This window comes from Lepisosteus platostomus, chromosome 11 (genome assembly GCF_059453375.1).
Source record: "Lepisosteus platostomus isolate fLepPlt1 chromosome 11, fLepPlt1.hap1, whole genome shotgun sequence".
Lineage (NCBI taxonomy): Eukaryota > Metazoa > Chordata > Actinopteri > Semionotiformes > Lepisosteidae > Lepisosteus > Lepisosteus platostomus.
In genome coordinates this window covers 40,571,425-40,595,502 of record NC_142621.1, presented here as the reverse complement: position 1 = coordinate 40,595,502, position 24,078 = coordinate 40,571,425, and the positions used below count along the sequence as shown (strand labels likewise).

At 36.8% G+C, this 24,078-nt stretch overlaps 1 protein-coding gene across 12 annotated transcripts in view; it reads right to left on the bottom strand.

Moving 5' to 3' along the window:
• LOC148652662 (RNA binding protein fox-1 homolog 3) overlaps positions 1 to 24,078 on the bottom strand; it is a 514,276-nt gene that overhangs the window by 159,403 nt on the left and 330,795 nt on the right. For 7 of the 12 annotated variants that reach the window (XM_088599663.1, XM_088599659.1, XM_088599666.1 and 4 more), the window contains one exon: positions 16,784 to 16,905. The exons of 1 other annotated variant lie outside the window; for it this stretch is intronic. In XM_088599663.1, coding sequence (XP_088455789.1) covers positions 16,784 to 16,905 — 122 coding nt within the window. Of the gene's footprint in view, positions 1 to 8,918; positions 9,528 to 16,783; positions 16,906 to 24,078 lie in introns of all 12 variants that reach the window. 4 more of the 12 variants (XM_088599667.1, XM_088599670.1, XM_088599671.1 and 1 more) reach the window with 1 other exon arrangement.

The following is a 24,078-nucleotide window of genomic DNA, read 5'->3' as shown; positions in this document are numbered from 1 at the left end:
AGACTTAGACACAATTTTCCTTTTACCTTGTAAAACTTCCCACCCAAATTCTCTGCTACTCTGAAGAATCATATTGAAATGTTGCGTTGAAACTGGATTGTGGAAAGTGCAAAATGTAACAATGTGAATCTTGCCAAAACCATTCAATATCCACAAAACATTTCACAAACAAGGGCAGATTTAGTGTGGACTGAAGTGGTGTTTAATATAAAGTCCTGATCCATTTTTTACCTTGTTCTTGGTATTTATGATGACAAAAATTAAAGACATCCAAATATTATTTTGGGTTCAGTCTGGACCACTTAATCTACTCCAATGATAGTGTCTTGATATTTTACCATTTGCTGCAAGCTTATTTCCAATCCTTAAAAATGTAAGTACTGTACACTTCCATCGTAAATTCAGGCAGTCGTGTTACGGTAAACATCAAAAGAACAGTACAGCTAGCATCTGTGCAGTTTCTTATACATATGCAATAAATATTGCATGCTGCTGTCCATGGGAATATCCTGTACTCTTGCAAAAAATATATTATGACAGTATATAAACTAAAGAAGTACTTGTGATGCTGTGATTCATACATGGACAAATTAAATCCATATGTAAAAACGAAATGGCTTTGTATCACACTATAAAACACATCCTTTGAAAATCCTTTGATGCCTCCTACACCATTTGATATGATCTGGACATGTAAAATAACAACAGAGGATTAGATACAGCACCCTGTCATTAATAAGAAAATATATTGTAATAAATCTTTAAAAAATTACTATTTTATCAAGTCCATCCAAATCAACTTCAATTCATACATTGGATGAAATAATAAAGAAACATTATCAGATGAGTTGTATTGTTAATACAATAAACATTAAACAGTAAGACCGGCATGTTTATGGTGCAATACAATTGTTTTCCTTATTAAAATATTTGATTAGAAGCTGGGATATTCACGCATTAAAGGTGACACTGCACTAAATAAAATCGATTCATTAATATTAGAAAACTGCTTACACAGTCCATATGTATTTGTTTTATTACAGAGAAGAGAATTTGCTGTTAGGGAAAATTGCACTATGCTTTTCTGAGAAGTGTGTTACAAGCATACTAAATTGGGCACAGTATTGTTTGCATTCAGACAATTTACAAGAATGAATCTACTAAATTAGAAAAGCCATTTTCCTGCATATATCCAACCTATGCATGATCTAATACTCTTTTTAGACCTTACAATAGTATACATTACAATAACTTTATGTCCATACTGTGCTACTGAGCCTATGTTAGCACCCAAGTAAAATTACAACAATGCAACAACATGAGAGGAAAAGATTTCAAATGCGCAAATACAGAATTTTCAGAAACTTCTACACTAGCGATAACGATATATGCAGTTTTTCTTACACTTAGTCCAAGCCATTCATTTCTATCACTGTAAAATGACACAGGTACAATTACATCGAAAGTGTGGCCATATCAGGAACCAAAGAAGCTAAAATTCTTTGGTTCCTGATATGGCTAGAACAGAATTCCAAATAAACAGAGAGAAATCCACATCACACAGGCCTATAGGTGTGTTCTTATGTTAGAAGGTATTTCATGCCAGAAAAAACAAACAAACATTTTTTTCAAAACAATTGGTTTGAAAGAAACATAAGAAACAATTGCCATCAGAATCCATTAACTTTCAGAGAGCAAATGACAGAAACAAAAAGAATTGGTCTCACAGATCCTATGCTGAAAGTGCTGCACTTAGGTGACACCACACTTATTTTAAAACCTTTTAGACTTCACCAGAGTGAGGTTAGGACTACCTTCAGATACAATACAGTTGGATTAAGACATTGGATATGAATTCAATAAAATAATCTTGGTGTGTGTTGGCAATGCTGCATCACCACTGGATCCAGGCCTGCAACACTTCAGATGTATGGTGGAAACATCCATTACCTGTCATTGAAATATGCCTGGATTTGAAGTTTAAACTAAACAGCTATGGTGCGTTAAAATAGTTAAATCATTTTACTTCAGGAAATAACACAGATTGTCAGTGGGGAGCACTGATAAAGGGGAGTACTTAATGTGATAGTAAAAATAAAAGTTTAAAAATGAATCTGAAGGAGCTACACAATGATAAAGTTCCCCTTAACACAGAAGGCAATGTAATGTACATTGCACTGTTCATAACAGTAACCATTCCGACCAGATGAAGTGATAATCTGTGATGAAACTTAAGTTTTGTCTTTAAGAATGTGGAGAAAGCATATTACAGAATTTTAAACAAAATGGGATGTAGGATCTGAAATCAAAAAGCATTTAGTTACTGTCCTGTTTATAAGTCTCTATCCTAGTCTGGATTTTTTGGTGTTTGTGAGAAATTCAGCTTTATTTTTGTTTATTTACTGAACATGACCTGATTACTCGATGTACTTTCTTTGTCTGATGCACAGAAATGACACATAAAGTTGTTTCTGCAACATCCAGAGTTGGTTATTGTAATGCTTTACTTGTTGGTGCTTCTATACAGCCTTTAATAGGCTTAGCACACCATGTACACAGTTCTATCACTGTCACTTACTGTACATCCTAAGAAAATCTATATCTTGCAGCCATATAAGTCTCATTCAGACGTTCTCACATTGGATGGTTAAATTTAGGATCGATTTTAACATTTCAATGTTGACTTACACAGCAATGGGTGCCCTGGTTCCAAATATTTATTTTTTAACTCACGAATATGAGCTCTGAACAGTAGGGGAAGGGACGAAAGGTTTAATGAAGAGGTATTGAGAATTTGTCCTTGATCATAACAGTTCCATTTCATCGTCCTATTGAAGTTCAAGATTCATAAATCAGTCACACATCACGAGCGTGCCGTGCACCTCACTGTACAAACACACACAAAAGCAGTTTGTTCCCATTGGTCTAGGGGATCTCTGTGTAAAACTCCATAGACCTGGGAGCATAGGAACACAAAAAACATATGAAAGAATAAACAAAAGGAGCCACTTGCTTCAAACTTTCACTGTTGTCTGTTTGACAAATAAAGGGAGGAAGGAGGAGGGAGAAAAGCTTGCGTGAATGCTCATAAAACCCCTTACACAATTTATTGGGAGTGTTAGAAATGTAGTGTCTCCTCGCGGGTGCTGAGTGACCTGGGTCATGCCAGCGAAGCAGTCTATTTCTCCCACTCCCTTTGACACTGTCTCTCGATTTGGGTCATAAATCCCCCCAAATCGGTCAATAACCTATAACGTTAATGTCACTGTCCTGCCATTAATTTTATAGCCCGTGTGTCCCCTCTGTATCTTAATGACCCATGACTGAGAGCGCCGAGGATGTAACCAGCTACATGCTGAATCCAGCTCTCCCCTCCACATGACAGGCTTTTACAGCTGCTTGAGGGCAATCAGGTGGTACAGGGGCTGGAGTATGGGTGACACAATTAAAGATCATAGGTAACCAGACGCCCTGTAAAACTCAGGGAGCCATAAACATTTATCCAAAGGTGACGATCATCTCTGCTTTTTACAACGTACGGTGAAAATATCAAATTATATTTAAGTGGAAAGGTGACAGCACTTTAGTCAGTGAGTGGACCATGTGGTCTTTCGATGACTTAATCCCATCTACAGTATGTTACGGTTTCATACATTTTTTGCTTGCTTTTCTCAAACTGAAATGTGTCCTCTCTTCTTTGACCCACAGGTGAACAAATGACCCTGAAGGCATACAAGAATTCTCTTGACCTCACTGTCAAGCCAGCCCTGTTGTTTTGCTCACTCGACCCTGATCACAGGGGCTCTATTGATTTCTAGATTTATTTCATTTCCATACAGAGGAATCGTTGATAGTGTATTGATACCGAGCTGCGGCACAGTAAATTGCTACTGGAAACTCCTCGTCATTGGGGTGAACCCTGGAAAAAAAAACAGAAGCAAAACCAATTCAATCCCATATTGCAGTCGTAAAGTCCATTAGCGGGATCGCTGACATTGAACAGCGCTGGAGATAATGTCCTGAAGTGCACTAGGTGTCACACCGCCTAACGGAATATGGCAGCAGATAATGGCATGTCCAGATAATGACCCGTCCCGAGAGGTCTAACCATGTGCAAACAGCTCTAATGATAGCACGTATGATAAGACATTACAAGGCTCCATCTATATCGGTATTTATATTCTTGAACAAAGCAGGTCCCCGATTTCCCCAGTGTAGATATCCTTTGTAGTTTTGAAAAAAAAAATCTCTCTCTTGCTCTAGTATTTAATCTTCTTATCAGAGGCACTACAGAGATTAACCAGGTGCCACACTGCAAAACCCAGCAAGAACAGGCAGCTACTGCATGATACAGGACTTATCATCACCAGAGTTTTATTCACCATTCCAACAATCCAACAAGAATTAGCTGTACTTCAGCCTTGGTCGCCCCCTGGGAAAGTTCATAAGTTCAAAGACCAAAGCTACAGCTCTTTAGGCCTTATTTCTCAGCACCCCTCCTTGTTTGGAAACTCGAATTGCAGATTCCCCCAAATCCCACCATAACTTCAATCCATTTTCAAAGCAATGAATCACGGCTGTTAATGAGCTCCCAAGCAAAGACAGCGAATGGTCGAGGCACATGCAGATGATTTGCAGTAGCAATAATTTATTAGACACACACACATCAAAACACAGTATAAACATTATGGAAAATGAACACAATTGTGAAACAGGATTCAAAGTGCATAGACTCTACATAAATTTGCTTGAGAATTTATGCATTATTAGTGAGGGAACTAAGGGAATGCTCACACAACCTAGTAGTTGAACTTAAGGAACACAGATCATGTCTGGAAAACAGAATTGCTGCTTGAAGAATTGCCTCAAAAATAGAAAGTATCAAAAGTTATTAAAGCTGTCAAGCAAGTGCGTAGCGACAGGGCACCATAATGGGGAGAAAAAAAAACACCAATCAAAAGCTTTTGACGAAAACGTGAAGAGGAACTGTTCTGGAGTACTAAAAAGCCTACTAGACACAACTTTGGATATTCAATGTCTGAGAACACAGATCAATTAGAATATCAACAAATGAAAACAAGCACTTCATTTAGCAATGAGACATCAAGACCAGTGACTTGCCGCAGAGAATTACATGGGTGATCAGAGCTGCTTCCGAAAAATTCCCCTCTTCAATGAATATGAAGTGGCTCTTGGTTGTGCAAATGAGCCTGACCTTCCGAATGGTATTTCTTAAACTAACTGCTGCCACGGCAGCACCGGGAAATTTCCAAAGGCCACAAATGAGCAATTGTGAGGGATCGTTTTTTATAATCAAGCACAATGCATTTTTAGTCGATGCGCTCTGAAAGTGATAAAGTTACATCATAAAAGATGCTGCAAGCAGACCTGCTCCAGTCCAAGTCTTGTTATTAACCTTAGGTTTGCTATATTCACTGTACAAACTCCCATGACTGTGGTACTACAGTTGCTTCCTCACACAGCACACATACAACAAGACAAGTTTATACCGTATCGTCTTTTAGACCCCTTTTCATGACCTGCCACTGTGTGTTGCCTTTTATTCTTTATGCAAAAATGTATTTAAAATGACTTTTCATTCTTCCATGCTTCCACTGCTAACTGCACAAGTCTCACATTTTACATAAGATAATTTCCACTGTCAAATTCCACAAAATATTGCTAGACCTTCTAATTATAGTGATGTCCAAATGTTTAGACTTTACTTACAGAGCCTAAGACTCATCAATGCATGCACTGTACTTCTTGTTCTGTTTTATTTACTGTATTTCTGTTGGAATTCTTTTTGATTGTATCACCCTATACTGTAGCACCTTTTACTGTTTAGTAAATATTTTGAATGTCACCTTGGGTAAGGGTGTCAGCTAAACACTAAAAACAATAATCTGAAGTTTTTTCAGCTTTTCTTGTTGCTTTTAACGCCATCAGCAATCAAATTCTGTTTGTTTAAAGATACATAATTTCCACAAATATAAAATAAAACTATTTCTGTTGCAACTGCACATTTTCTATTCAGAATGAATAGAATGAATATTGATTATTGCTATATATTAAATTTAAAAATCACTTTGGTGTGTTGATCCTCATTTATTCCAGTGTTATAACAAACATTCTTGAAATGAAAAACTACACAATGTGTTATTTTTCAGTACAGAAAATACGACTGACATTTTTGGTGACACCATACTAGGAGGAGAATTTTTTTTTACTTTAATTTGAGAAGTACAAGGTCTCTCAACATGTGTTTAAGAGAAAGGTTAGAAAGTATAAATTACTAGAATAACTTAAAACATATTTTTAAACGTTCTAGTAACTATGAATTTGAAGACCATTTGGACAATGCATTTTAGAACACAAATGCAATGTGAGAAATTATGTAAAAATACTGTATACTATTTTGATCAAGCTATAGGGATGTTTTTAAATGAAGAACAACAATTTGGATTTGAAAATATTTTGGGCTATGTAAGAGAAAGGCAGACACAAGTTTCAGACATGATTAAAAAAACACACAGAAGTTTTTGCTCAAAAGGTCAAAAGCCATTGGATTTCTCATGACCGGCGTGTAGGGTGTGCAGAACATCAAACAATGATTAACAGCAGATGAAGAGCAACCAAGGTGGGCACAAGTAGTTTGCCATCACCACCAGAGAAAAAAGACTGCAAAGCCAAGTGCAGGCCACATGACTAATTTAACTTACCAAGAGAAGAGAGACTGAAATGTGTACTACAGTATATACCATCTCTCTACATACATATACACCTGCACTTTTTTCTGGAAAGGAGCAAAACACTGCTATACTGCATCAGTTAATTCTCATGATTTTTAATAGTTGTAATAAAAAGTCATATTAATGATGACCTTCCATAGTAATGTGGAGGTGACAGGGGATGAGGAGTGTCACTCTGCATATTTCTCTCTCTGATCCCTCTATTCTTGGACAACGTGTACTCCATTCCCCCACTCCTGAGCTGCTGGTACCCACAGGATCCTAGTGTGTTGGCTCTTGAGTACACTTTGTCTTTTTTATACAAAACAAATTAAAAAACGCAGCCCTTCAAGGTATCCATTGGTCAGTACAAAACTGATTATTTCCTGCTGGGAGGCGTGCGACTCTGAACATAGATGTCAGAAACAGCGATGCTGACATCGCATTGTATGAGTCTTGCACCAGGTCAGAGATCCGGTGCGTAACAAAATTTCTAACATTCAATAGACAGACAATATCAAAGACTATAAAAGAGCCATCCATAAAATACTAATATTCCTGTACAAATGCATAATTGAGCATTCATTAAATAATATTTTCACTTCAATTTGGCACAGAAATGCATATCCATTCCCCACAAAAACATGAAAATTTATGCAATGGATGCCAAAAACACCACGCCAAATTTAAACAGAAAAGCTGGGCACACTTACTGTATGTAAATGTGTGTGAATTGGAGGTAGCAAACTGTTCATTAAGGTGGACTACAGTAATTGACTAATGATGGTAGAGGAGAAATAACGTCAAAGAGATCTGCTTGTTCAAATCTGAGAAATTATGCTTTTTCACCATCACTAAGCACAAAACCCATAAACACATGAAAAAAACCACATGTGGATTTTTGATTAGGCCTCGTACATTTATTTAAATCATTGCAGAAAGAGGGAAAGAGTATGATTTCCATTACTCATATCAACTAACGGAAATGGCAAAGAGACAGCTATACGTTTTAAATATTTTTCATCGGCTTGGAAATGCCAGTTTAAAATGAAAAGGGAAGAGAATTATTTAATATCCGAGAACGGATTTTATGTGTGACTCCTACTTTGCAAGATGCTTCTAGCTTGGGTGGATCTTTGCTTGACAACTTTTGTCCATTTTTCATTGCAGTTAAGAAACACAACATTGGTCACTGTTGATTTCCCTGCACCACATGGACTGGAAAGACTAAACTAAAGAAAGGGGCAACAACCTCATTTGGTAAACAAAGTGTTGCTTTTAAAATATGAATTCAAAGGTATTTTAAAAGATCCATTTGTTAAATCGCAGTAATATTCCAACTTGTGGATGTGAACAGCATCCAGTATTGTGTTTTGTGGTCCTATATCTGTACCAGTTGAACGGCATCTTCAAACCCTTACAATCAAAAGGAATTGTAACCATAGGCCATCCCACAGAAACAGCAAATATTGATCCCAGCACTCTCCATAAGAAAATACACTTCAGTGACAAATCCAATAATTAAGAGAATTTTCTGATATATACGCAAAAATCCTTAAAAAATCAGACAGCTTGTGTGCTAAGTTGTTATTCGCGAAACAGATACACATTCAAAATATGTCTACCAGCCTTACTTGATCTGAAATGTGAAAAACTAATGATTGCATTTAGGGTAACCTTGCAATAATTCAGATTGATCGATATATAACTTTGGCAGATATCACGTTAACATGACTTTGATCGAATCAGAAAGTAAGTGTGCGCAAATAAATAACACGCGTGAGCCTTTTTGTCGTCCTCAACAGACCTCCTTTGAGATGTGATGAGGTGGTCAGGCCTCAGCGCACTTGTTATTTAGAGCAGAGGCAGCAGGGGATGGTTCGGTCGTTAAAGTATTGTTTTAAAGAAGATTGCCTTCTTTGCTAGCAATCTAGGTGGGAGAGGAAAAGCAGGGGAACCAGTGAAGAGGCTGAGAGTGAACGCGTATGAGACAAATGGAAGAAAACACAGCTAACAGGGAACATGCCGTTATATAGCAGAAGAACGAATGACACAAAACCCACGTCTTCACACTGTTTGCGTGGGGCTCAGCGTACAGTTCTAGTGCAAACTTTAGCAGCACAGCATCTTTTTAGTTGAGGCAAAGGGGACAGGTGAATAAGAAATCAAGGTTGGTGCGGTACATACCCAAAAATACATCATCATTTCGGAAGCGGGGCAGGTGCGGCCGTTCGATGGGAAGGATGGGTAGTGCAGAAGGACTGGTCCGTCCAGAAGAATCAGAAGGAATAATGTCCGTTAATCAATCTGCTTATCGGTCCTTCCTCCTCTTGATCTGTTCTTCCTCGGCTGTTTCCCACTGCTCAATTATTTTAGGTTTTTTCACTCTTTCTTGTTCTTACCCCCCCCTCCTTTTCGCAGCCACCGAGAGAGAGAAAGCTGGAAGGCGTCGGGAGCTCCTCTCTTCTTCTACTTTTCTCCCCCTTTCCTCTCCCCTCACTCACGCTCTCTCTCTCACTCTCTCTCCCCCTCTCCCTCTCTGTCTCCGGTTCTCCCGTATCTTATTGGTGAATCTTAAATCACTCGGTACAGTACAGTAGAGTACTGAGGCTCAACTAGAGCAGGAACATTCGGCAGTTTGCGGCTGCTTCCAGCATTCCTGCTCTGAGGTTCTTTATTCCTGTGCAGAGAGAGGGGAGCTACCCTGGATTCCGAGAGATGGTACTGAAAAATTCAAGAACCAAGGAGGAAAGGTTTCTTTTGCTGTTGTTGTTGATGTTGTTGGGTTCACTGTTGCTTGAAAGCAAGAGAGAAAGAGAAAATGAAAAGAAAAAAAGAGAGCCTGACTCGATTCCCTTTCAATGTGTCAGCCACAGGAACATAACAAAATAGTAATACCAAACTAAGCTGCAGACAGATTCCAGAGAAAAAAGGAAGAGCAGATAATGTTTTCTGTATGTTTGTCACTGCAGTGGTAGTGAGCTGGTTGATACTACGGTGTGTGGGAAAAGGAATTGCTGGTCTCAGTCTTAGAGTGCTGTGACCAATCAGGAGTCGGGCTTTGTGGTTAAATGCTGAGGGAATAGCTTGACAGGTTTGTGCTGTGGGTAGGTATGGATCATAGGAGTAGTGGGATAGAGGAGAGGAGTTTGTGTGAGTGTGCAAATGTTGTTTGTGTGTCTTAGATGTGTGTGTGCGTGCTGGTGTGGTTGTGCTCAAGAAGGATCTGGCTGGAAGGAAAGAGAAGAGGGGGTTGGGGTTCTTTTAGACAGCCTTGTAACATCTAGCCTGCCTCAGCAATTTTCAAACCTTACCGTCAATACCAGACTGGTGCTCTTGCTCTTAAGTATTAACCCCTGCACTTCTGCAGATGAAGTAGAGGAAGGGGCTTATGAGGTAAGAGGTTATTGTGAGATTTTTATTCTCATTTAATACACTGCATGTAAATGATGCACTTTGTACAGATGTATCGAAAACTCATTATACATGCCAGTAATTTTGATGGAGCCAGTGCACATAAGAGATAGGGTAAAATTTCCTGCCGACTTAAATTGAGTCCTCATGATGTCTGTTTGTCACGTTCTCCATATTCATTTCAAAAACCGTGATCAACACAAATACCACACATACAGGCTCTGCATTTAAATAATGGCCATTATTTTTTGACTTTCAAACTGCACTTCTTTCCAATATTTCTATCTATACACTTTATCTGTACTTTACCAAGTACACATACATTAGCAAACATAGAATGCACCACTACCTGCCTTTTTCATTCATCTTTGGTGGGAAAAAAAGAAATGCTTTTCCAGCTACTCAGATTAAAGAACATGCTTTTTTCACATGCATCTATTTCAGGGTTCTCTCATAAATAACTTATGGGAGAAAGCACCAATGGAATGGGCTAATGCGCAGGGCATGAGGGGGTTCAGGAATTAAAAAGAAGGGCACCATGGAGCAACACAATCAAAATCTGAAGGTGTTTTTAACAACACATAATCCTTGCACGTCCTTTTCTGAGAACTAATTTACCAATGTTGGGGAGAAGAGAACAACTGAATTCAGCAGCACGGAGAAAGCCCAGTTGATCAAGTTTTTTTCAGTCTTTTTCTTGCAGCCTCTTTCTTTCTTTAATGTAAATTTAGCCTGGCTTCTTTGGATGTTCTGTGTTCACATCAACTACTAGAAGACTGCCTCTGGAGCTTTTACCTTCCACTGTACAGACAAGAACTCTTTATTTTTTAAAAGATAAATTTGCCATATTCTGTGTCTGTTTATTCTTTGTTCTTTGACTCAAAACAATTTTGCCAAAATTCTATGATACTGCCTAAAACTGCATACAAAGAACAGCTGAAGACTAAAGGACTCATCCCTCATACTAGCCTGGTCTTTCACTTCATGAACCAGTTCAGAAACTATTATTTAGTTACTGAACCCAGCAAGAAAGTATTCAACCTCAATGATCCCTTAGCCTAAGAAGAAACTCAAAAATCAAGGTACAGTAGCTGTGGTGTTGTAGGCTAATTGTTTTCTTCGTGGCCCATGGGAACGCAGATGTCCAGGAGGTGCCTGTGGGTTCACTAAGTGTGGACAATGGTATACCAAGTCACGATAAAGACTCATTTAATGTTTCCGTGCAATGGTACACTGTTGTAAAAAGACAGTAGAACACAATCTAAACAGACACAGGGTGTTGGGATAAGTTATAATAAAAATGTAGGAAGCCCATACTGTACAACCAATCAACCCATATGTAATATGTGTACCTGTATGCCCTTACATATTTACCATGGTAAGCTTTCAGATATTAGTATCTTCTACTCAGTTATTGCAGTCACTTTTCATTTTTTAAATCTGTCCAAAATATTTATTGTACAGGATCACTTCTCCCTGTTACCATTGGCTATGTATTCCAACCTACAACATTAAGAGTGTGATAAGTAAAAGACAAAGAAAAGCTGCAATATATTATTAAGATAGTAAAAACATTTTTTTAGTCAGCTTTACCTTCAAATCAATGCAGAATTGAACAACTTATCTTCACTGATTAACCTTTAAGACTGTTGTGAAAAAGCACAGTAGACTTGCCTGGATATGCCATGCACTGCCATGACTGAGTTCTTAGTCTTGTCCAAAAAAAAAAACATTTACACTGCACAAAGGCATATGACTCACTCCTTTCCTGGCACTGAGGATATTAAGCTCGGCAATGGCTTTGCGCAAAAGATCATATATAAAGAAACATCCAATTGTTCTTTTCAGACAGAAGTCATCTGCTTGAATCCAATGCCCTGGGCTTTGAAATTATGAGAATGTGTGCTTTTGACCATACAGTCAACCTGCATGCCTCTAAGCCTGGGAAAGTTCTGCCAGAACTGTTTGACCAGTAATCTTTTACAACTTTGAAAAGCAAAGAGGAGATGATAATGAAAGACACCCCTGTTGCTAACAATTTTATGGAGGTCTATTATTCAATACTGGCAAGAAAAAAGCTGCAAAAAGAAAAAAGAAGGGAAGAATCGGCTAGATAATTGTGTCCAGAAGATACTCTCGTGAAACAAGACAGTCAAGATCCACACAAGGTGTTCGGACTATTAGGATAGACGAGTTACTAAAGAAAAATTGTTAAGACTGTGAACAATTAACTTCAATCAGATTTCCCTGGAAAACTGACCAGACCTTCTGCTATAGAGCTTACGGTTTAATACTAAGTAACTATGTAGTGCCCTTTGTTGACAGGAAAAGTTTACTGAAAAAAGCAAATGATCCACATTGGGTGTAAGGATATAGCAAGATACTGTACAGTAAGTGTTTTCAAGAACTGTACTGAACCTACCCTAACATTTAAAACAATCTTTTTCATAAGTAGGAGTTTCTGCCTGCTGGACACTTATTGTCATGAAGATATCAGCAATGTTTTACAAAAAAAATCTAAATGTATGTATAAAAATTCTATTCACAAATGTACATTTTTTTCAAGAGTGCAAGTTTTGTATTTTTTTTCCATCAGACCTGTTGAGTTATTTGAATGTTAATCTGTAAAAATACGATACATATTTTTTTCTCATACTTGAAATCTGATAAAGTCTCTACGAGTCATTAAAATTATTTTAAAAATTGTAAAACAAATCCTCTATATGCCAAAAGAAAAAAAATCCCAATATACAGCATGTTGTTTGAGAAAATAATGGTCATATACAGTACAAGTAAATGAGCTGGTTTCTTCTAAGTTAAGGATTATGAAATATGTTTAAAACTCATTAGAGCTTTAAGTTCACTGTTACTATTTTATCTGTTGTACTAGTCTGGACTGATTTCTCTAAAAAGAACATATTAGATTGCCAAACCCAGTTTTTATTTGTCAATATACAGCTCTCTCTACTTTACAAAAGATTGGGGTGAAAAGCGACCTTTGAAGACTAGAACAAATGATTATATATATACACAAATATACACAAACTGTCCAATGAACATTCTTTATGTTCCATTCCCCAGTGTTATAATGAGGGGTGTACGATAATGTAAAGAAGATTTCCTTGCTCTTCGACAGGGATCTGAAAGTCTTACACACGAGAGAGCGCAACTCAGCCTGATTATAGCTGGGCTGCTGTCAGGCAAGAGTGCGCCAAGCATAACACAGAATACGCTATAATGAGGGGGATTCTTTTTACAATACTTCATGCCAAGCTACCGCAACTTTACATCAGCACAGCATCAGTGCAGTTGCCTTCTAGAAACAGGTAACGTAAAGTATAAATAGAATATGATAAGTCTTAGCTTGCAAACTAAACAAGTTTTACATTGTCAGCATCACACTTTTCTCATTATTGCTATTTTTTTGGCATTTTAGCCCAATAATTAATTTCACAATCAGAAGCATTTCTGTAGCCATCATTAACTTGCTCATGATTTTTTTCTCCTTTTAGTTACTTGAGTGTCAACTTAAAACGGTGCTACAATTTTCCACCCGCATGTGTAAAAAAGAGTACATGTTTTTCTACTGTAAAATAATAGCAGCTTACGTTTCTTACATGTCTTTTAGAATGGATGTCTTTTAGAAGTGGTTCTCACAGACATCTAAATCAAACGTGAAATCTGACAGTACAAGAATATCATTTAACCAAAAGCAAAAATATTCAGGTCACCAATTTGAAATCTTACAACTCAAAAGTAATGTTATTATACATATTGGACTGCATTTTTGTGTTTTACTAGTTAATATAATAAAGATACCTATGAAAATTACATATTCAATAATATTTAATATACATGCATTTTCCACAGAAAAGAAATTGAATTATATTTTACAAACTCATTATCAAAAAAGACTCCACAATGGGCTGGTGTCCCATCCAGGGTGCTCTGACTCACTGTTGCAGTCAAAGAATTAAGCTGTTACTGTGGCTGGATGAGTGGACAGATTAGCAAAAGTTTTTTTTCCCTTAGTTTTAAATCTGTTTTTTACGTTATTTTAAGAAAAACAGCATATTTCTGAACACAAAGTAAAAAACATTTAAATAGGAAAATATGGAAATTTGCATAAGGTCATCAATATATTTTTTCCGAAATACCAAAACATATTATACAATGTACCCTTGCTTTCACTGTGAGATACATACAGTACAGTACAAGCATTGCATAAACTGATAAAAAAAAATCAAACTTCCTGTTCTCACCAGAACTCCAGCTATCAGAAAAAGCTTCATTGCAAGGACACCGATACCATGTAGGCAGGGCAGAACAGAGTACATTCATCTGATGATCTTTTTTTCTATTACCTAACTTTCTCGTCCCCCTTTTGTTCTGATCTATAATATCTTTTTATTTTGTCAACACTCTCACAACCAAGACCACAAATGTATTAAGGTATTTTTTTAAACAATATTAAAATGAGTGTCACAACACATTTAGATGTACTGTCTTCATTATTTTCACATTGTTCACCTTCATTATTCACTTTAGTAGCTTGCTCCTCAATGTTCTGAATAATCTAACATTATGCTCTTTTGTCCTGAAAAATACTGTACCTAAATGCTTTGGATTCATCGCTTGTGATCCATGATAATGAGACACGAGACAGGATGATGATCCCAAACTAAAGCAGGATGTCTTGAGTGACCAATCCCATGCCATGTGGGATCAAGCATTATTAAGTTGAAGATTAAATTCCATTCATGCCAGAACCAGAACTGCAATCGGAGGACCTGTCTTAAAGTGTGTTTAACACATTAAGACTGACATCACTAAACCAACCCTTAAGTAGGCATTGATGCTCTCACACTCTTATTAAGTTTCTTATACAGATATCAGAGGACTTGGTGGTTTTTCCTGAATACTGTACATGCACTTTATTCTGGTCAAATGAGACAGATTCAGTATTCAACAGAAAACATCAGCAAGGGTCTCCATATTTATGCATAAATTACAGTACATACAATCAGAGCCCAGTGGCATTGTGTTTTGAGAGCGATCAGCAATAGATACCTGTAGTTCTCAATTATCTGTTGATTGTAATTTGGTATTAAAGGTTTATTTACAATTGTTTTAGTATTCGCAGTTGAATAAAATTATTACCTTTTCAGGCCTTACTAAATGAAATAAAGATGCCATTTAGTTGTTCCACATCCATCAGTGATCTGATAACCAAGATGTATTTTAACTTCTGCTTTTTATGGTATATATACTGTACATATTTGTATATACAGTATATTGTATATATATTATATATTAGCATATATACAGTATTTAGTCTGTGTATTTAATGTCCAAATCATAATCTAAAAAAGAAACAAAAACTCAGTACTGGGCAATTTAATTCAAAAGGTGTATAACTAAAATATAGATCTGTTCCAAAGCAAGATTACTTGCACATGAAAAAGCCCGTAGTGCTATTAATCCATATACAACCACAAAACTGCAAGCACATCATTTTCCTTCTACACACAAAACAAGACACCATGTTAGTTTCACACATGCAAATAACACTCTATACTGTACACTTTTAAATATACTAGGAGAAACATTACACTGGTTTAATAAAAATGTACATTACTCAATACTGGAATACAAACTAATGCTAATGTAATGTTCCTGACATGCTTCTATTGTTCTTCAAATACTTTATATTTTCTTCAGAAATTATAATGCTAATTTTGCTTCAGAGGATTCCAGATTAGATTGTATTCTTAGAATGGAACCAACATCAGAGTTCCTTGTGACACATTGGGGGATACACACTACATTAATCTTTATTAATTCTTAATAACACAGAAACTTGTAATTAAGCACTGACATGTGGTACGATTATAGTGCTTAATTAAAGTTTAATTATGAACTGCTAATTTTCAATTAGTTTGTATACATGCATCTACATTCAATGTATTATTTAGTGATATTTATCAGTCAGAAGAGATGAAACGCAGTGCCATTCATTATCTAGTACAGTAGCTGTGCATTTCTAAGAAAAACGTACAGAGGATCTGTGAAGTGAGATCAGTTCTAAAGTGAGATCAGTTTTGAGCTATACTCTCTGTGCTGAGGGCCTCAGATAAGCTCTATGACTTATAAAACTAGCAAGAAAACTAAAACAGTCTATAGCCTATTTTAGTCTCTCCCCCTACAAAAGATACAGTACAATATCAAGCACATCTGTTGTCTCATTTGTCTGGCACTTAACTTAATGCCTCCACCCTTTACCTTTCAGGTTTTCCAATCTAGGCGCATGACATTTTCAAAGACTAATACACTCAAAACAAAATACCGACTAAGGATTCTAAAGCACTTCAGAAAAACTGCAGATACTTAACACAATAGTAGCACAACATAATGGAGACTGCAAGATGTTTGTTTCAGGTTAGTGCTGGACACATTCAGCTTACTGTAGACAAGCTAGTGTTTCATTAATATGCTTCATTTCACAACAACTTTACTCTAAACACAACAACTTTACCCCACGTTTTAAGAAGGGTCCACCATAATCTCAGGTTATTTCCAGTAATAACATGAAAGGAAAAGAACAGGTAAATCATAGGAAACCCCAGCACTGCACTCACCAGTCTTGTGACGAGGGGTACCCCAAAATGCCAGAAGTGATCGTTCAGCAGCCCACTGTACACTACGTTTCCAAAGAGAGCAATGGTTCCAGATTTGCACAAAGCGTTCCCTGGTTTGGTTTCTGTGGAAATAAAGAAGAATGCTTGTCTATAGGACTGTTTAGGTTTTATTTGACACCAGAGTGTTGGAAGTCAAATCTGATCCTGCTATACCAGTGCCTAATCTAAAACAAAATGTGGAGTCTCTGAAAACACATATGTTGTACTTATCCAATTTTATTAATTGAAACCTAGCAAACAACTCTAAGCAACTTCATACAGCCAAGTAAAATAGTAATTTGCAGATTACCAGAGTAGAAATACTGTATAAGGCAAACATATACACAATCCAAAATTATAAGCAATAAAAGATACAAAAAAACCTTCATAGCACTATTTCAGTGAAGTGATACTGGGAAACATGCCACCTCATGCTCAGGAAAGCAGAAGGGTGGCCAGTGACATTCCCAGGAGATCCCTACAGCTCTGTGATTATACTGTACCTGATTATACTGAACTCTCTGTATACTTGGCATCAGAATCAGGTTCTGGCTGCTGATCATAGCCCTGGTCATCCTTGCTTTTAACTGTTCCAACAACAAAGGGCCTGAACTGACACTCTGCCTCTTGTCTTTGGCACTGCATACTATCATACAGTATATCGTGTCTACAAAAACTAGCACCATCTAGTTCCAACACACTTGCCATGCAATAATTTGCAGCACGGTATGGCAAGTAGCATACTGTTTACAGTTCCGCTATCATCATTGATTCATACACACAGAAAGGAACTGCAGCAGGCCCTTAACTGTTCTGAGCATTTCTTAAACATTCACATTCAGTGTTTGCAAAAGTTAAAAAGATAAAGAGCAATTCACAAATCTCTCTTCATAGTCTTTACACCAGTCACTGCACAGAGAAATGTTCCATATAGCCAATATCTTTACCATTCCATTGATCCTACAGAGTTTAATCACGCAAATGCTAAGAAACAAGCAAAATGAAGCAGAAGAAGCAAGTGGATAGTGGTAAGAAACACTATTAAAAATAAAATAAAAGCACAGTTAAAATGTCATTTTTTGCAGTTTTTCGCTGCAGTGCTGCACGGATATTAATGTTATTAATGGGACTGGCGTGAGGGCAATGTAACAGCTTGATTGTTTATAGCTGCTGCTATCTGCAGTCTCTCTGGGCTTGACTGTAAAGCTCAGGGTTCATTCTGAATGAGCTCCAACTGGTGATATAGTTTACAATTACTATATGAATATTAATTGAAGAGGCTTAGCTCCACTGAATCAGAGCGACAACTTTATATATTGATACAAAACGAAGCCGGGTCCTTCCACCCCAAGCTCGTTGAAGGTGTGTGGTTCAATGGCTTTAAAATATTTTCTACTCAAATTATCAAAAAGTTTGAAGAATGCTTTTTTGTTCACGTCTCAAAGGACTTCTAAAAGGATTTCAATAGAAAACTAGCAAATGAACAACAGATGCTCATTTACAAAAGCTTTTATTCCATGTTATGCTTTTTAATGTTGGTAAATGTATTTAATCGTTTTTAGTAGCCTTGTCTACTGTACAGTATATTATTTTACATTTGATTTGTGTAACATCTGCTTATGGACTGAGAATGGATCTTTTCGTAACTTGATTCCACCGTTGAACTATGCAAAGCCTATTGGCAAACTAAACTGCATTTAGATTATCACGTAATGCATTCTTAATTCTAAGATAGCCACTCACAAAAGGGTGTAATTTATCAGTACTAGGACCTGTCACAGGCAGAATGTTTTTATTGTTTTATTTATTTTTTTCTTGGCTGGTTTGAAGATTTGATAGTGGCTTTAAACTGGATAAAATGTCAAAGCTGTCATAAACATGCAAGTAGAAATATTTTAGGCTTAATAAGGAAGCAATAACATCTCAACACACAAGATGGCAATAACATCATCATCCCTAATCTGGCATCTCAACATCTGTGTCAACCTTTCATCAAGTTGCCTATTTGACACTGTGCAGTAATTGAGATGGTGTATTTATGACAAACAGAGTTTAACTAGGCACATAAAGGCTTTTATTCCTGAAAGTCCCTTTCTGAGTTTTGCAAATAGTGTGCTTTTTGTGACTAAAATATATATTGCAATTCATAGAATCTGACCAAATGCGGTAGATTCATACAAACCATACAGTATACTATCCCAAGAGTGAAAGTATACATTTTTTTTGAAAATACAATAAGTGGCTAACAGTTAAAAAATAATGGCCATTTCAATTTAACTAGATTAGACAAAAAGTGACTCAGAGTAGCATGCTGACCTTTACGTAGCACAGAATAGCAGGAACTGTCTTTTAGAGGCAGATAAAGATATATGCGGAAGGTTCTATTGATTCTGTTTCAATAATAACACAGACTTAGCCTTAAGAGGGTCCCGTAATCTGTTATTTTAAAACATGCATCCTGTCCTTCCTTAAGAGCCCAAAAAAGCAATGCATTATCGCCTTCTAGTTCAGCATGGACACCAGAAGGGAATGCAGGCGTAGTGACCTACTGTACAAATGGCTTAAGTGCTGAAATTACAACAGCTGCAACAACAAAATATCTTTTGAACTTGCCACATTTAGGATGGTTATGAGGTAGTTTTGCTAATAGTTTTACTTTTTTTTTTATCTGCAATGTGGGCCAATTGTAATCAGAAACATTACTATGCTGTAGCTCCTTCAGAAACTTTCACTGTCACACTGCACTGAAGCATATGGGACAATCAGTAAATTGTCCACACTGACTTGGAGGCACCCAGTTAAGCATTATGAATTTCAACTGTGCGCATTACCTATACTCTTTCACACCTTATTTCCTGACATGCATTTCCAATGTACACTGTTACTAGAACATTAATGTAGAAGAATAAACACAGTTTAAACCATAATATCTCAAAACAATTGCAAACTAGGACATAGGAAACATTCTAAAGCTACTGTAATAATGTGGAATTAAACATACATGCTTCACAGCTAAATATGGCAGAATTATGTGATAATAGAACATTTGAAACAATCCCTATAATTCTCAAGCACAACCCAAATCATTGTATAGACAGGATGTAAAGACTATAGTTAATAGTAGCAATAGGGGCCAATATATTTTCTTCAAAAAAGAATATAAGAATAAAAACAGTGTTATACTGTACACCACTTGTCTTTAAATAATACCTTATTGTATAAGACAGCTCTAAGTACAGGAATCCCTTTCATAGATGTAGGCTTGACAGTTTGAAGAAAGGAGTTTAAATGGGTATGAATGTACCACGACCAATCCTGTTGGAATTAGGCCCGATATTACAGGATTAGTGAAGGTGTATCATGTTTGCCCTTCTATTTGTTTGCCTGCCTGCAGCAGAGAACTACAGAATCTCATTCTGACAACTCAGCAAGAGAAGGTGGATGTGTTTTAGTAGGCATTTAGAGTTCCTGTTTTCAGATTTTATATTCATTTGTGTCATGACCATTACCAGGACAAGTAGATTGAAATAGATGGATAGATGGGAATTACTTCTAAGGGAAGGACTATATATTATTACTTATATTTATTTTTAATAAATATTAACAATACAATGTAATATATTAATAGTAATAATCGTGTAAGAATATTCTTCACAGACACAATGAGGTATTGAAAACACCTAATCTTATATGATGTTTTATGTTTTGATCTTTGGAATCACTAAAACCAATATTAGATTTAACATTTAACCATGAATGTTTTTTTTATTCTTTTTTTAAATTTTAATGAAATATTAAAAAATGGGAGAAGTGGTGGAATGGTGGTTTTGCTGCCTTGCAGAACTAGGGTTCAAGTGCTGGGTGCTATCTGCGTGGAGATTTTATGTTCTCTTCATGTGTTTTGGGGTTTTCTATGTGTGCTCCTGTTTCCTTTGACAGTTCAAAGACAAACTGGCAGTTTTTCTGGATTGTGGGAAAATTGTCCTGGTGTGAGTGTGTGTGTTTGTGTCTGTGTGTGCCCTCCGGTGGATAAAGTGGTTAGAAAATGAATGGATGAATAAATATTTAAGAGATTTTTTTGTGAGTGCTTAATACAGTGGGTATACACAGTATGCAATTGCTGTATATTATATATAGTAATATAATATTTGTGCATGTTATCTTTAAAAACAGCTCAGTTTTTTCAAATGAAAAGGGCAGAATTGCAAATAGAGGGATGCTCTTCTGCTTTCAAATGTTTGAGCATCAAGGGTTACACATACATCCTGAGCTAAGCCTGTTTCTAACGACTTTGCACTTTGCTACAATGCAATAAAGGGAAACAACAGTTTAAATAATTCAGGCCCTGAGAAAGAGATGGGGTAGGACGGAGCTTGTTCAGAGAGAAGGACATGAGGTGGAGGGGGCTAGCTAAAGGCTGGGAAAAGCCTGTCTATATTGCTGCAGAATGGCTCATTTAGCCCATGCCACATGTTATTAAAGTTGTAGTACCCCCCCCCTATTTTACCAAAAGCCTGTAGGGCACACAGTAAAAGATAGCAGCATTTAAAAACAACAGTAAGGCCTGCAGCTCCAAATAAGAAAATAAATGCATACCTCTTAACCTCTCTCTCTCTCTCTTATCTGTTCCTTCAGGTCCTGAATCCTTCATCACTCTATATATAGTTTATATCCTGCAAATAAACTGTAACTGGCATGGGGCATTCTCCCTTTCAACAACTCTTTGGGATTATAGTGTGCACCAGCTTCAGAGCACACTGCTCTATCCTGTCTGCTGCAGCCTGGAGCACGATCTACACCAGGTCCAGCAGAGGTGACATTACAGTAATTTCAACACTGAAAATTCAAGAATACTGACTGAAAGAAGAAAAAAGAGGCAAAGAATAAAATGCTTTAAATTTAATTTATTCTAGCTGTTAGTAGTTTTGTATTTTTAAATACAATACAGTATACATCCTGCTAATACAGTGTAACACATTCTGGAAACAGAAGGAAACAGTCACAAAAGGCTCCCTCCATAATTATACAGTACATGCACTGGGTTTTGTTGAAAGCCATCCCTTCAATATATAGAAATTGAAATAAGGAATTAATTTAAATTTACCTACCCATTTCTTTTTGGGAAAACTGCAAATTTCTACACCTGTTTTAGTTTCCATCTTTAGAACCGCCAAATATTGTTGAATGCGATGCACTGATGCTAGTGTACCAACCCTACATTTAACTAGTCAGAGGTGGTGCAAAAGTCAACTGTATTTTATCTCACTGCAGTCCTGACAAACAAAACAAGGCCTTTTGTGCAAAATGGATTTCAGACACCCAGCTTTGCCAGATATAGCCAAGGCCCTGACATACCATACAATAGTCAAGACCAAGAGCTACAGAATATACAGTACTAAACAGCAGATTCCCATATATTGTAATCCCAGTAGTGTACACCGGTTGTGTGTCAATGCTTGGACACTTCATCTTACTGTACAACTGCCTGCTTGAATAAACACCAGTATCCAAGCTAAAGAACACATCTCTCACAGTCAGGTTAGGCTTTTACTTGATGAGCTAAATTATCTTTGTCATTTGTGTAATAAGCTGGGCTATGGAACTCCTGTCGTGAGGAAATTGAAGATGCATTTTCATTAATTATAATCCACTAACTGCACAGCACAACAAATATAATCTCTTGGAAAGTATGATGTAAAGCGAATTTTAGAAAATAATGATAATATTGCCTAACATTTGAGTGTGTTAATTGCTACGTTACAACTTAGGTTTTTCACTTCAGTCTTTACTGGAAGGGTCCTTCCAAAATTCCCTCCTGTTCCCTGTCCCACTCTTACTGTGCTCTGCGGGAGAGGGAAGTCAGCACCTCATTCCAACCCAAACACAGCAGCACTAGCAGCCAGTCCATATGGCTAGCACTTCTTGCTGTTCCAGGACATAAATCAGCTCAGCCAGCTCTACAGTAGAGTGAGAATCGAATGAAACATGAACAATCACAGTGAGAGATGCAAACACAAACAACAGAACCACAGTATCTTGAGGGATTGAAGTATTCAAAAAAATATATTGCTTTCCTAAATGATGACCCTCTGTAAAAAAAAATGAAAAAAATGCATATGTAGCCTTTTACTGCTAAACACTGCTATCTCATAAGTTCATTCAGTTTTCTGATTAATAAAAGCATTTCATTCTCTCACATTGGATATAGCTGCAAGGTATACAGGATTAATATCTACCAAGGACTTCCATCAGCCTTTAGGAAAGCAGAGGTGATGAAGACAGGAGAGCACTTTACTATACAGTACAATTCCATTTAATGTTGCTTTGATTCAGGTGGATGCTACCATCTTCGCTGCTGTCATCATCATGGTAATTTACAGCACACATTTTTGTGTGCAAAGCACTGAGCTACAAAATGACAGAAATAAAAACAGTGTGAGCAATCCATTGAAGTTACAAGTGCAACAAGAAGTAAGTTTCCAATATAGATCAAAAAGTTAAGAGGTAGCCTCCTGTTTATCTCTAGAGACTAAGTCTCAGAGCACAGTGAGAGTCAAGTTTCCCAATAATCTGCAACTTATGTCAATACAGACCATTAGTGCATCTTTGTGCATGTAAGCACTAATAACTTTTAGTGATGAGTGGAATAAAGTCATACACGCTTTAATCTGTCAGCTCCGGTGTTTGGGCAGGATGGACAAACCAGCAGGACAGCTAAAAGGGTTCTAGTGCAAGCTGAATGCTGTTCAGATATGAATGAGTATTGTAGGTCTTTTCATTGACAGAACAAAAAAACACAAATCGTGGTGCATATGTAGCTTTTATTGGTCAGCAACACTGTAAAATGTCATATAAGAATAATTTAAAAAATTAAAATAGAACAATAAACAAAGTGCATTTATCAGTTTTTGCTCATTTAAACCTTTCACAGTGCTGGCTTACAGTATGTCAAAATGTGCCTTTGAAAATTCTGTTATGAAGTATAAAGAACACAGTGGCGGGGAGAGGCAATAAAAATAGAATGGGAACTCAGAAAAACTTTGTAATAGAGGAAATGACTGTTTCCTTAGGATTATGATTCGTCACGGTAAATGCATGACATATCTGACTTCATCCTCTCTTTTCTTTGATTTTTTCATGCTTGCTGCTCTATTGTTGTGTGTAGCCTGCTTTGCTACTACAGTCTAACATAATATATTAATATATGGGTAAATCAATGCTCAATGTCCTTACAGATTACCTCAAAATCATAAACA